A 13,208-nucleotide genomic window follows, 5' to 3' on the forward strand; every position below is an offset into this window, starting at 1 on the left:
TGTAAGGCAGCCAGAAAGATGGATGTGACAGGCTGAAACCAGAGAAATAGAAGGAAGGTGCAGCCTGGGTCCCTGATGGGGTAGCCACACCATCACTGCACTCAGTGATATGCTAGGAAGCTTGCCCTCTGGAAAAAAGAAAAACAGCCCCAATTTATAGTGTTGGCCAATTTCCTTGGTGTAAAGGTTCCCCCCAAAGCCAATTTGAAGCTCTCCATGTGAGGTCACCAGATGCAGAGCTGGGAAGAGATTTGCACAACGAGTTCTCAGGAACTCAGGTGTGGCTCTGGCACACCACTGCCTGGGGTCCTGTCCTACAGACCTGTGTTACATGGGAGAGAAATACACTCCTATTTAATTTCAGCTACTCTGGGCAGCTCTCTATTACTAACAGCTGGAACTCATTCCTAATAGATTCATGTGCATCAGAGCCACTGGAACAGACGTATCGTGTTCACCTAAGACTACTCCTCTCTGACTGCCTGGGGTCTTGGGACATAGTCTGCTCGAGACACAGATTTTGAGGAGATGAACCAAATGCTACAACCCTTCCCCTTGGTAGTCCTCATAGACCCAGCCACCCAGGCAGCTCTTCAGAGTCTCCGAGAAAGCTGCCCTGGAGGCCATGTTCCTCATATCACTCAGGGCACCCCAGGGACACGGTCAAATTCCTCCCTGCTTTCAGGGCCAGGGAACAACGGGATCCCGGGAGTAATGGAACACTCATTCGTCGATTCCGCAAACATGTGCTGAATGAGGCCTCCTTGGGCCCCACGTGCTGCTGTGTCAGCGACAGGGAGAGGGATGGGGTATGAGTCCCAACCCATGATGCCTCAGGAGGTGTGCAGATGGGCTGGGGGGAGACAGGGACATAGACACTCACATCACAGTGGATGCTGGCATAGTGGTACGGGACCCCAAAACTGCCCCTCCTCCACATTCCCCATCACAGTGAAGGGCACCCCCCCACCCCCGCTGCCATCCAAGCCAGAAATCTGGGGGTCACCCTTGACATGGCCCACGCCCCCAATCCAATCAGTCATCAAGCTTGCCCTGGAATTTGTTCTCTCCTCTCTATACCCACCACCCCGGTTCAGTTTTCATCACTTCTTTTCTGGACTGTGGCCCCAGGCTCCTCCCTGCCCCGCAGAGCAGCTGGGGTAATCGTTTGACAGGACAGATGTGTCCCTGCCTCTCCTCCCTGGGCCGCTCTGCAGGATTTCTACATTGTCTGGGAGGAAGGGCAGGAAGCCTGAGTGTGGCATTCAAGGCCCTTCACTACTGGCCCCAAATTTCTTCTCCAGCCTTTTCTTTCTTTTTCCTTTTAACATTTTTTTAAATTAGTTTCTGCTTTATAACAACGTGAATCAGTTATACATATACATCTGTTCCCATATCCCTTCCCTCTTGCGTCTCCAGCCTTTTCTTTTCATCCAGACCTGTACTGTTCAATACAGTAGTCACTAGCCATATGCGGCTATTGAAATTCAAATGAATTTAAATGAAATACAATTGAAATTCAGTTCCTCGGTTGTACCGGTTGCACCAGGTTGCACATTTCAAGTGCTCAATAGCTCCAGGTGACCAGTGGCTACGGCATCAGCACAGATGCAGAACACTTCCATTATCCCAGAAAATTCTACTGGACCGCGCTGCTCTAGATGCACTAAACAACTTGCAGTGCTCTCCGCCAGGCCTTTGCACATGCTGTTCCCTCTGTCTGGAATGCTCACCCACATGGTTTTCTCCACTTGTTAGGCTCATGCTCATCTCGTAAGGTCTAGATCAGACATCACCTCCACTGTGAAGCCATACCCCAAACTCCATTCTGTCCTCAGACAATCCTCTGTGTACAGAGCTTTCCCTCACACTATCTGGCACACACTGTATTTTAACAGCAAGGTGACCTGTCAGTCTTCTCCATGAGATATGGGCTCTTAGGCCAGGGACTATGTCAGATAGATTTTCACACTATCAGTACCTAGGACAGGGCCAGGCACAGAGTTTGCGGAATGAATCTGCCCACAGAAGAGGCTGGGCTGGGTCAGAGCTCACCTCCAAAAGGGTAGGAGGAGATCCCAGGGAGGCAGCTCTCCTCAGGTGGGCTACTGAGCCTGAGGGAACAGCTAACTTAGGAAAAACAAAACCTAGAACCCACAGAGCAAGACTAGGAGGCAGCCTTCCCTCCTTCCAGGCCTGGGACCAGACCTGATTCCCTGGGTTAGGAGACTGGCTTTGCCACCCACTAGCTTTGTGACGTTGGGCAGGTACCCTAACCTCTCTGTGCCCCAGTCCCTTGTCTGTGAAATGGGGATAACAATACCTCCTAGGGTTGGGAGGGTGAAATGAGATAACAGTAAGAAGTGTTCAACCACAGTGGAGAGCCTGGCCACACTGGCTGCTCGGGAGACAGAGAGGTCACCATGTCCCCCATGAGGCTCCTGGGTCACTTCTCCACGTCCCCACCATTCACTATGTCCTGGCCCCTTCTTTCCTCCTCAGATGGCCAGAGCAAGAAGGAGCCCCAGGGACCATCTGGTCCAACAATCTGGATTTCTAGAACAAGAAACTGAGGTCCAAGAAAAGTGACTGAGTGGCCCATGGCCACACAGCTTTACAGAGAACCAACTGGAAAATTTCCTCCCAGCAAAGACCGACAGGAAACAGGAAGCTGTTGATAAACTCCTAAGCAATAGAGCTAACTGTGAGGAAGGACACTGGCCATGCCGGAGGCTCAGAACCATGTCTGGAGGTGGTATGGTTTGGGTTTGAACTTCACAGGCATCATGTCACTTAATTCTCACAATTCTCACAACATCACTTAATTCTCTTAATTCTCACATCACTTAATTCTCATCATGTTACTTAATTCTCACTAATTCTCATGAGGTTAGTGCCTTTATCACCTCAGTCTTACAGAGAGGGAAATGGAGGCTCAGAGAGGTCAGGCAGGTTGCCTAAGGTCACACAGCTCATAAGAGTCAGAAGTGGGGATCTGAGTGACTCCAAAATCCATGCTGGAAACCGCTCGGCCTCTCTGCCTCCCGCTCAGTTCAATACAGCCATCATGTCCGGGCACCCACGGTCAGGCGGAGTGCCAGCTGCTCCGAGTCTGCAGGTTCTAGGGGAGGCAGAAATGCAGATAGGTAGACTATAAGGGAGAGCAAGACAATGCGGAGGGAACACCAGGAAGCCGGCTGTGTGTGTGACACCCTCCCTCCCACCTCAGCTTCCAAACCTGTGAAGTGCAGCTAATGACAGTGCCGGCTCTGTGGTTGCTGTGAGGATTAGGTGACTTAATACCTGACCTGAAGTGAGGCGCAGGAAATGCTCAGTCACTCGTAGTTATTGTCATTAGCATCACGATAATTATAATTGTATGTGAGGGCTTCCCTGGTGGCGCAGTGGTTAAGGATCTGCCTGCCAATGCAGGGGACACAGGATCGAGCCCTGGTCCAGGAATATCCCACATGCCGTGGAGCCACTAAGCCTGTGCACCACAACTGCTGAGCCTGAGCTCTAGAGCCTGCGAGCCACAACTACTGAAGCCTGAGCACCACAACTACTGAAGCCCGCACGCCACAACTACTGAAGCCCCCGCGCCTAGAGCCTTAGGCGCGCAACGTGCTCTGCAACAAGGGCAGCCACCGCAGTGAGAAGCCCCTGCACCTCAACGAAGAGTAGCCCCTGCTCGCCACAACTAGAGAAACCCCGCGGGCAGCAACGAAGACACAACACAGTCAAAAATAAAAAATTTTTTAAAATAAATAAATAATTGTATGTGCAATAGGGACTCAGAACTGTGGGAGTTTCTTGGAGAGAGTTTATTTCTGACGGGAGGATCAGGGAAGATGGATGGATGGATGGATGGATGGGCAGGGTCCCTTCAAGTCTCCAGGGCGGGGCCAGAGCATTCCAGGTGGAGAGAACAGGGGCACACCTGGCGTGTGCACGAAGTGGGGGGCAGTTGGGGATGGCAGGAGCCAGGTATGTGGGTGGAGTCACAAGTTGGAGAGGCCAGTGGGGCTAGCAGGGGTGAGGGCAGTGTGGGTGGGATGGAGGATGCCTTGGAAGTCAGCCTGGGGAAGCTGGACTCAGCAGGCCCCATCCACTCTGGGGCAGGGCAGGAATGAGGGATGGGAGGAGGGCCCTTCTGAGGGCAGAGTCATAGCTCTGTACCCCTCCCTCTGGAGAGAGGGCAGAGTCAGGGCTGGTGCAGACCTAAGCACACAATTATGCAAATATGTCAGCTGAGAGGCTCTGGGGCTCCCACAGGCATGGACAGGCCAGGACTCGGGCAGTCACTGAGGGGGAGAACAGAGAGCCAGGGCTCACATGCCCCAAAGGCCAGACCTCCCCTCCTACAAGGCCATCCCTCTCCCGGCCCAGAGGAGAAAGCTGTTGCCGGAAGCCATCTCCCCTGGCTTCAGGGACCGACACCCCCTCCCCCCGAGCCCCGGTCACTAAGCAGCGCTGCCCAGTGGAAATAGCATAAACTTGGGTGTCAGAAAAACCTGGGTTTGAATCCTGCCTGCGTGCCCTTGGGTAGATCATTTCCTCCCCTCTCAGTGTCCACCTCTCAGAGCCTTACCTATAAAATGAGGACCGGAGCCACTGGCGAGGGTGCGATGAGGATTAAATGAGATGACAGCCTTGAAGGGCCCAGCACGGCGTGGCACACAGTAGGTGCTCAAGGCCCCTCCCCTTCTCCGTGCCCAGTTACTGCCTTCCCTTCCCCTCTCTGCCCCAAGGGGACGCCAACTCTTCATACGGCAAACTGAACTTGCCTCTTTTCTCCTTTCCCCCAATCTCTCTTCCACCCACAGCCCTCTGATGTCCTGGTCCTCCCGACAGACCTGAACTCTCATCCATCTTCTCTGCCTCTGAGCCCCAACCCTGTCCACGCTGAGCCTCGCGGTCTCCGGCAGGCAGCACCTCATGGCTGCTCCCCCTCCTCCAGGCTGGCCCCCACCTGTCCCACCTGCACGCTGCCCCTCAGTGCACACCGACCAGGCCAGCCTCGCCTGCTCCAACCTGTTCCTGGCTCCCCCGAATCTCCAGGATCAAGTCCAAGCTCCTTAGGCAGGGGTGGCACATTCAAGGCGCTTTATGAGCTGGTCAAGCCTCCCTTTCCCACCCCTTCCCCTGCAGCTACAAGGAACCACTGGCTCCCCTCCATGCCTGCCCCTGGCTGACTCAGATCATCTGAGTCTGAGTTCTAGCTTCAGCGACACTTATTGGGTGTGTGGTCTTAGGCACAGTTTCTGAGCCTCAGTTTCCTTATGTACAAAAGGGGGCAATGAGACCCACCTCCTAGGGCGGCTGTGAGGATTAAACGAGAAAGGGTGCCTGCCCCTGGCACTCTCTGCACCCAGGCAGTGGGGCTGTGGATGTTGTTATTCCCTCTGTCTGTAACGTCTCCTTTCTCTGCTCTCAGGATTCAGCTCAGTTGTCAGTTCCAGGGGGACCTGGGCAATGCTGACTTATGGCCAGACGAGCCTAGGACATGACCTTGCAACTTTTGGGCCTATCCCCCAAGAACCACTGCAGGGTCAAGCTTGTCCTGCTCTCTCCTGGGCCCAGGACCTGGCCCTCAGTTAGCTACAGCAGGAGTGTCGACTGAAGAAATTATTGAATGAATCCCTGAATCCAAGATAGAACCATCTCCAAATCCTCCACACCTGCCCCAGTGTTCAAGCAGAATTCAAGGTCCGGAAGGTAAATGATGCTGTGAAAATAGCACTGGACTGAGATTCCAGGGAGCTGGGCTCTGGACCAACCTCGGGCAAGTCAGTTTCCCCATCTGTAAAGTGGGGAGAGGATGGTTTCTGAGGTCCCTCCCCATTTGGATGCTCCCTGAGGCAGTTAGGGTTTTGGTGAGGAGGTTGAGTTCTGAGCCAGACAGACCTGAGTCTGAATCCCAGCTCTGCCTCCTGCTTGCAGTGTGACCTTCGGCAAGTTATTGAGCCTCAACGTCTTCTTCTGCGAAATGGGGCTGATCCTAGTCCCACTGGGGGAGCAGGGAAAGGGAAAACAGCTGCTGTGAGGATTCAATGCCTGTAACAGCACCTGGCACATAACAAGTGTCCAATACCCTCTGACTACTGTTTTTTTTAGGGTTGTTACTGTTTCTGTTGTCACTTCCTACCAGATCCTTTTCTCTCCAGAAAATAAACATCCTGGGTCCCCAACTTCAATTCTGAGTTTTGACACTGTGGCCTGTGCTTAGCCAAGGTGTCCTGGATGAACAGGCTTTCCTGGCTGCTGACTGACAGACACCTGTGAAGAGGGAAGTAGAGATGCTAACAGCAGCCCAGGGTCTGACTCATTGCCAGCCTCGCCCCCATGGAGACTGCTCTTTGCACACAAATCCTGCCCTCTCTTGGGAAAAGTAACATCAGAGGCCACTTCCCCAGGACACAGACAACCTGGCTGCCTCCCTGTCCACAGTACAAAATAAAGCGCCTTTGCATCAGTTGTCTCTGGATAGGCAGCAACTCTCTCTCCCTCTTTATACATTAAGTGGACAGTTCTGTTCTTATTTCCACTTCCCAGGTTGGGAAAGGGTGCAGAGAAGGCAGCACCTTCCACTCAGCTGCGAGAAGCCAGCGCCAGGATTTGAATCCAGTCCCCCAGCTCTGTTCTTTCCCCGTGTGGCTGCCTCGGCGCCTCTGGATCCCCATGCCCAACTCCTCAGGGCTCCCATCCCAGGCTGATCCACTGCTGTCTCCCTTGGCGTGAAGGAGGCCTTGGGAAGGGCTCCAGTGGTCACATGAGACCTGGAGAGGGTGGCTGGGACTGCATCCAATCCCTCCTCTGGAGGCTAGGAAGCTGAGATGGCCAGAGAGCCGGATGCCATGCCTGAGCAAGATGCCATCCAGCACCTGCCCTCGGTGCATCAGCTGGCACAGGCAGACTGTGTCCTTAGCCTGACCCTGTGCTGAGTACACTTACAATACAAAGACAGGCAGCGTGCGGGGGAGACAACCACCCAGCCCTCAGAGGCAGCTCGGAGGCCATGTGTGGCCTGTTAGCTAAGCTTCAAATCCTAGCCCTGCCATTTACCAGCTGGGTGACCAAACAAGTCACTGAATTCCTCTGAGCCTCTGTTTTCTTATCTGTAAAAAGAATAAGTTACAGTACCCACTCGACAGGGTGTTATGAAGATTAAATGAGGCAATACCAGAAAGGCGCTTAGTATAGTCCCAGGCAGTGGGCTCAGTAAGCATTGGCCGAGAAGCCCCCAAACCCTTCTGAGATGGGGCTCCTTCCATCCTCTTTGCTCTATGGTCCAGTGCTCAGCAGTGAAAAAAAAGGGAAGGTACATGCACACACACACACATACACACTCACACACACACACAAGACATGCTCACAGGCTGTTTACACAACAAAAATCCTGTAGAACTAGAAAGCAAATCTTTAAGAAAAAGCCCATGTTTTTCCAAGGGGTAGAATTATGGGGGGATTTTAACTTTTACATTATATAGCTCTGTTTATTATGTTAATTTTATAATCAGAAAAAATAAAGATATTTAAAAATTGTCGTGTGCTACTGTGTGCCAGGCACAGCATCAGGCACTTTTGATACAGCCTTCCTAACCCCTACAACATCTGTCCCAGGAAGGTCATGTTATCCCCATGTTCTAGATGAGCAGGTGGAGGCTTAGAGAAGTGAAGTGATCTGACCAAGGACACACAGATTATCAGTGACGATGCCAGGATCTGACCCCAGTATTGGAATCTGGGGTACAAAGCGATTCTGCCTGGCAGGTCAGGGAAAGCTTCATGAAGGAAGTGATATCTGCGCTGAGCCTGGAAAGCTGAGTAGGACTTCTGTAGGCCTGGGTTCTCAGCCAGGGGTGATTTTGACCCTAGAGGACATTTGATGAAGCCTGGAGACATTCTTGGTTGTCAGAGCTTGGGGTGGGTGGTGCTACTGGCATCCAGTGGGTGGAGGCCAGGGATGCTGCTAAACATCCTACGATGCATAGGATTGCCTTGCATAACAAAGACTTATCTGGCCCCAAATGTCAATAGTGCCAAATATGATGTAACATACTAGAGCTGTCATTTATCGAGTGCTTACTATGTGTCAAGTTCTGTACCAAGTTCTTGCAAATGTCATCTTACTTAATTCAACCCCATTATTCCCATGCTGTGAACGAGGGACCTGAGGCTCAGAGATGATAAGGAACTTCCCAAAGGTCACACAGCCAGAAACAGGAGCGCAAGATTCGAGCTGCCTGAATACAAAGCCAGAGCCTTTAACCTTTCCGCTCTGCTGCCTCCAGGATTTATAATAAATGAAAAAAGCTCCAGGCCAACTGCTAAGCAGCGGGGTGTGAGGAGACTCGGGCTGAGCCAGGAGTAGCCTCCTCTGGCCTCAAGGCCTTGGGAAAGGTCCCCCCCACCCCAGGGCATTTCCCCATCTGTCAAATGAAGTTTGCATCAGGCTATCTCCAAGGCCCTGCCGGCTCTGAGTCTGTTATTCTCCAGGAGAGGGGTCCAAGCCCAGGCTCCAGGAGCCCTGGGGACAAACCACCAGCTGCTGGGAGAGGAAGGGGTGTGATGGGCAGGCTCAGCCTCATTTCCAGTGCATAACTAGCTAATGAGCCCCACTTCCCCATGAAGAGAGGGGGTGGGATGGTGAGGGTGGGGAGCGGCTTGAACCTCACCCAGGAGCTTACTTCTCCAGTGGAAGGCATGTTTCTCTGCTACTTTCTTGCCAAGCCCAAAGGAGGCACCAAAGCAAGGCCTCCTGCTCAGGTGAGAGGCAGGTCTGGGCATTTGCCCAGCTGGGCACATGAGTTCTCAGAGGTAGAAGGAGAAAGAATGGGAGCACTTGCTGATCCAGCCCCTACCAAGTGCCAGGCATCTCAATAGCAGGTTCATCTCAGGTCAGCCTCATGAAAATCCTGGTAGGAAAGAATCATCCTGACCCTGGTTTACAGGCGAGAGCATCAAGGTTTCCATGAAGACATGTGCTGATTACACAGACAGTGCTAAAGAAAGGTTTGGAACCCAAGTGTGACTGACCCCAGGACAGTACAGTAGAGGGTAAGTGAGTGGCAGTCCTCTTTTTCTTTTCACCCGAGAATGACAGTGTTTCAATAACGTTTGGGGAAAATATATGTTCAATTTCTCCTGCCTGCCCCAGGTCATGGAATGGACTGAAAAAAACCACAACACAATAATTTGGATTTCCTGGTTTGCAGACAGGGGAAGCAAGCCTTGGAACACAGAGCTCTCTCCAGCTAGCAAGTCAGACAGGGAGAGGAGCGGGTGAGCAGGAGGGGCGGGATGCAGCCGGGGTCAGGCTGAGCTTTCTTGGCCGGCACTCTCACGGTCTGGCAGTGTGGCTTTGGGTAAGTCACATCACCTCTCTGGACCTCAGTCTCCACATCTACATAATGAAGACGTTGGGCAGATGGTTTCAGACAGAGTCCCTTCAAACTCACGACCTGCACCTAGTCCTGTCCAAGCTTCTCTCCTCTTCCCTGTTTATGTGATTTCATAGACGGGGAGATGGGGATACCAGTGCCTGGCACAAGGGGCTCTGGGGGTGGACGGTCAATGCCAACCTTGTGCAAGCTCCCAGAGCCCCCAACTCTTGCTCTCCATCCTCAAACAGCCAAACTGGAAGGGAGTCAGTGGTGGTTGGGGATTAAAGGGACAAGGAGTGGGTAAGGTGAACATGGAGTCATTTCTCCTAGGGCCAGGACATCTGCTGGTGCAGGCTGGCTATGTATAAGGTGGGGGGTGACCCCCTACAACAGGGAAAATAGTTATTTAGCTCCTGCTTAAGGAGTCAAAAACCTTCTTCTTCCGAAGGCTCCACAGCCTGGGCCAGCTCAGGTCAGGACTAGTCATTCATTCAGCCTTTACTGATGTTCACTGTGGGCCAGGCCTTGTGGCAGGCTTTGGGGCCATAGATATGATGACTAAGAGACTTCTCTTGGGGACTGTGTGCTAGCCTGGTATCCCAAGGCCAAATACACGGGGCTGCTAGATTTAAATGGTTTAGCTTGAGAAAAAGATTCCAGGCTCAAATAACCTTGGGAATCATTTTATTAAACACAGCAAAATGGGTTTCTTTGCTACAAGATTTCTCCAAGCCTTTAATATACAAATGTACATTGAGAATCCTCCAAGGAGGGTATAGAGAATATACTATATTTCCCAAATATAGCTAATCTTGGAACACTGTTTTTTTTAAAAAACATTATACTTATTAACAGAGATTGGGAAGATGCAGCTCTAATGCTATTGTTTTGGCCAGTGGAGCCTAGAGAAGGCTTACACAGAGAGGGCATTTGAGCAGGGCTTTGAGAGTTGAGTAGGAGTTAGTCCGTGAGGACAGGAAGGCTTAAGGGAGACCAATTACAGTCCTAGGCTGACTATGTTCAGGTTACCCTGCATGTACTGTTTCATTTAGTCCTCAAGGTCCTGATGCAGGTGACAGAGCTAAGGAGGTCACCAAAAGTCCCTGGAGACTTCTAGAGGTCCACCTCCCTCGCTTTTCTTTCTTTTTTTTTTTTTTTTTGCGGTACGCGGGCCTCTCATTCTTGTGGCCTCTCCCGCTGCGGAACACAGGCTCCGGACGCGCAGGCTCAGCAGCCATGGCTCACGGGCCCAGCCACTCCGCGGCATGCGGGATCTTCCCGGACGGGGGCACGAACCCGTGTCCCCTGCATCGGCAGGCGGACTCTCAACCACTGCGCCACCAGGGAAGCCCCCTCGCTTTTCTTGAATCACCTCACCTTCGGGCCTTATTCTCCAAATCCGGAGTCTTTAAGTCCTGTGCTCACTCTCAACCTGGCCTCTACTGTGATTTAAACCCAGGATGGTCTTTACAGTATCTGAACTTGATCCCAGCCTTAGCCCCTCATACACCTTGGCCTAGCCCCTGGCACCCAAACCTGCTCTCTCAGTAGTTTGCTGACACTCATTTAGACCCTCTCTTAGATTTAACCCTGACCTGCCCAGAGCGATCTAGCCCAGGTACTGCTCCCCAGGCCCTGATGCATACCTGATTGAACCCCAGGTCAGCATGCCCCAAAGCCTGTAGCTCAGCTACTCCGTGTAGTCCAGACTCATCCTCGGATGGCGGCCCCACCTCCTGTCTAGCCCCGACTTTGTCGCATTCCCCATCTGTGTCTTTGTCTCCAACTCAGTCCTGAACCCTTCTTACGTGGGTCCTGTCTCCCGGTCTAGCCCCATGACCCTTACAGTGGCCCTGCCCTTGCCCAGCTCTGATTCAGCTCCGTCCCTAACCTTGTCCAGGCGGTACCTGGTTCAGCTCTGATCTCATCTGTCCCTGCAGTTCCACTCCATTGGTGATCTCTCCCCAACTATGGACCCACCCACCCCCCACTTCAGGTCTCTCTGAGACCCCGCCTGGTGAGCACGGACCAAGGCCCCACCCTCAACACCGCCTCCTCGCCGCGGCCCCGCCCCGTCCTAATTCTGATAGGGCCCTGACCCTGCCGGCGGCCCCGCCCCATGGCAATTCTGACTGGGCCCTGCCTGCGGTCCAACCCTGACCCCGCCCCCGGGCCGGCCCCGCCCCCGCCCCAGGCCCGCCAAGCGGCTCACCTGCAACTCTTCGAAGGCGTCATCGATGCCCGTGACCTGGTGCTGCTCGTGCAGCGCGGGTTCATCGCAGAAAAAGCAGAGCAGCGCGCGGTCCGTGAGGCAGAAGAGCTTGACCTTGTCGTGTGCCTGGCAGGGTCGCGCGGCACGGCGTGCACTGAGGATGGCGTCCAGCGGGAAGGCGCTGTAGCGCTCCACGATGTTGGCCAGCTTGAGGCTGGGCGCGAGCGCGGGCTCGGCAAACGTGCGCCGGCACTCGGGGCAGTCGCGGGCGCCCTGAGCCTCCTGCCTCACCCAGTGCTCGGTGATGCAGCGGCGGCAGAAGTAGTGCTCGCAGCCCAGGCTCACCGGGTCCTGGTAGATGCTCAGACAGATAGAGCAGAGCAGCTCGTCCTTGAGGCTGCACGCCATGGCGCCGGGGACGGCGGAGAGGGTCCCCAGAGATGCAGGGGGCAGGCTGGAGAGCGCGACGCTGTCGGGGGCAGCACCTAGGGATGGGTGCGGGGAGCAGGCCCGGAGAAGCAGGACCTACAGGAGAAGGAATGGGTGCTGTCTGGGAGTGGGGTAACGCGAGTAAGAGGTCTGGGGTAGAGACTACCCGGGAAGCGAGCCCAGGAAGGTGGTCTCGAGGCAGAGGGTGACCCGGAGCGATGGGTGCTGGAGGGAGGGAGCCGTGGGTGTCTGAGGGAAGGTGCTCCTAGCAAGAAGCTTCTAGGGAAAGGGGCAGTCAGAAGGGATGTGTGCTGGGAGAAGGGGATCTAGGAGGGGGGCGGAGGCCTTGGGGGGCTGTAATACCGGTATGGGTGCGGTGGGGGGAGGGGGAGAAGCTGGGGATGGGGAGTTCAGGGGGAGGGGAAGCCAGGCAGAGCCTCACCTCGGCTGTGCCTGGCAGAGGAGAGGAGGGCTGTGAGCACGCTCAGCTGCCCGATCCCGGCCCCAAGACCCGGCCCCGCGCGGCCCCTTACCCCTACCGGCTCAGCGGCCACTGCTCCGGTCCGAGCGCAGCCTCTCAACCCGGAACCAGCCGAGCCAGAGTAGCCGGCGGAGGTGGCTCCCTCCCCGCCCCCGAGGGCGGGGCCTCAGCGACTCCGCCCCCGCGGCGGGCGGGGGAGAGGAGGGGCGTGGCCCGGCCTGCAGCCAGCTGACCCCCCTCCCCGCCCCCACCATTCTCCAGCTCCCGGGGGTGCGAAACCCAGCTGTTCCTTCAGGGTGTGCACTTGGAACAACATCCAGGTCTCGCTTGGGGTCCCTGCGGCGCATGGGGGCTGGGGAACAGCTAATTTGAGAGGATAACGAATAAAGGAGGCATATCTTGTTGGATCATCAATGTGAAGATTTGGGAAAAAATATTTTGTATTAAAACACACACGGATATGTTGTTTAATCTGCATAGAATACAACTTTTGCATAAAATATAAAGATAAAACTCGAGAAATACCCTGCTTGCTTAGAGCAATTTCAAGTCCCTCACACTCCGAAGCCCTGGGGTCCCATTTCCTCTTCACTTTCTTTAGGAGTGCTAGCTGGAGAAGTTGGAGAGCCCTGGCCCTGACTAATGTCTGACCCAAGGAGTTGTGTCCACTCAGCAGACATTTCTGGAGTGCTATATTGTG

General features: G+C 54.1%; 1 protein-coding gene across 3 annotated transcripts in view; it reads right to left on the bottom strand.

Annotated features, from left to right (window-relative positions):
- TRIM62 (tripartite motif containing 62) overlaps positions 1–12,006 on the bottom strand; it is a gene marked incomplete at its 5' end in the record, with an annotated part of 30,301 nt that extends 18,295 nt beyond the window's left edge. For all 3 annotated transcript variants that reach the window (XM_079698440.1, XM_079698439.1, XM_079698438.1), the window contains one exon: positions 11,599–12,006. In XM_079698440.1, the coding sequence (XP_079554566.1) occupies positions 11,599–12,006 (408 nt within the window). The remainder of the gene's footprint in view (positions 1–11,598) is intronic.
- Between the last annotated feature and the right edge of the window lie 1,202 nt (positions 12,007–13,208).

This window comes from Hyperoodon ampullatus (assembly GCF_949752795.1).
Source record: "Hyperoodon ampullatus genome assembly, chromosome: 2".
Taxonomy (NCBI): Eukaryota; Metazoa; Chordata; class Mammalia; order Artiodactyla; family Ziphiidae; genus Hyperoodon; species Hyperoodon ampullatus.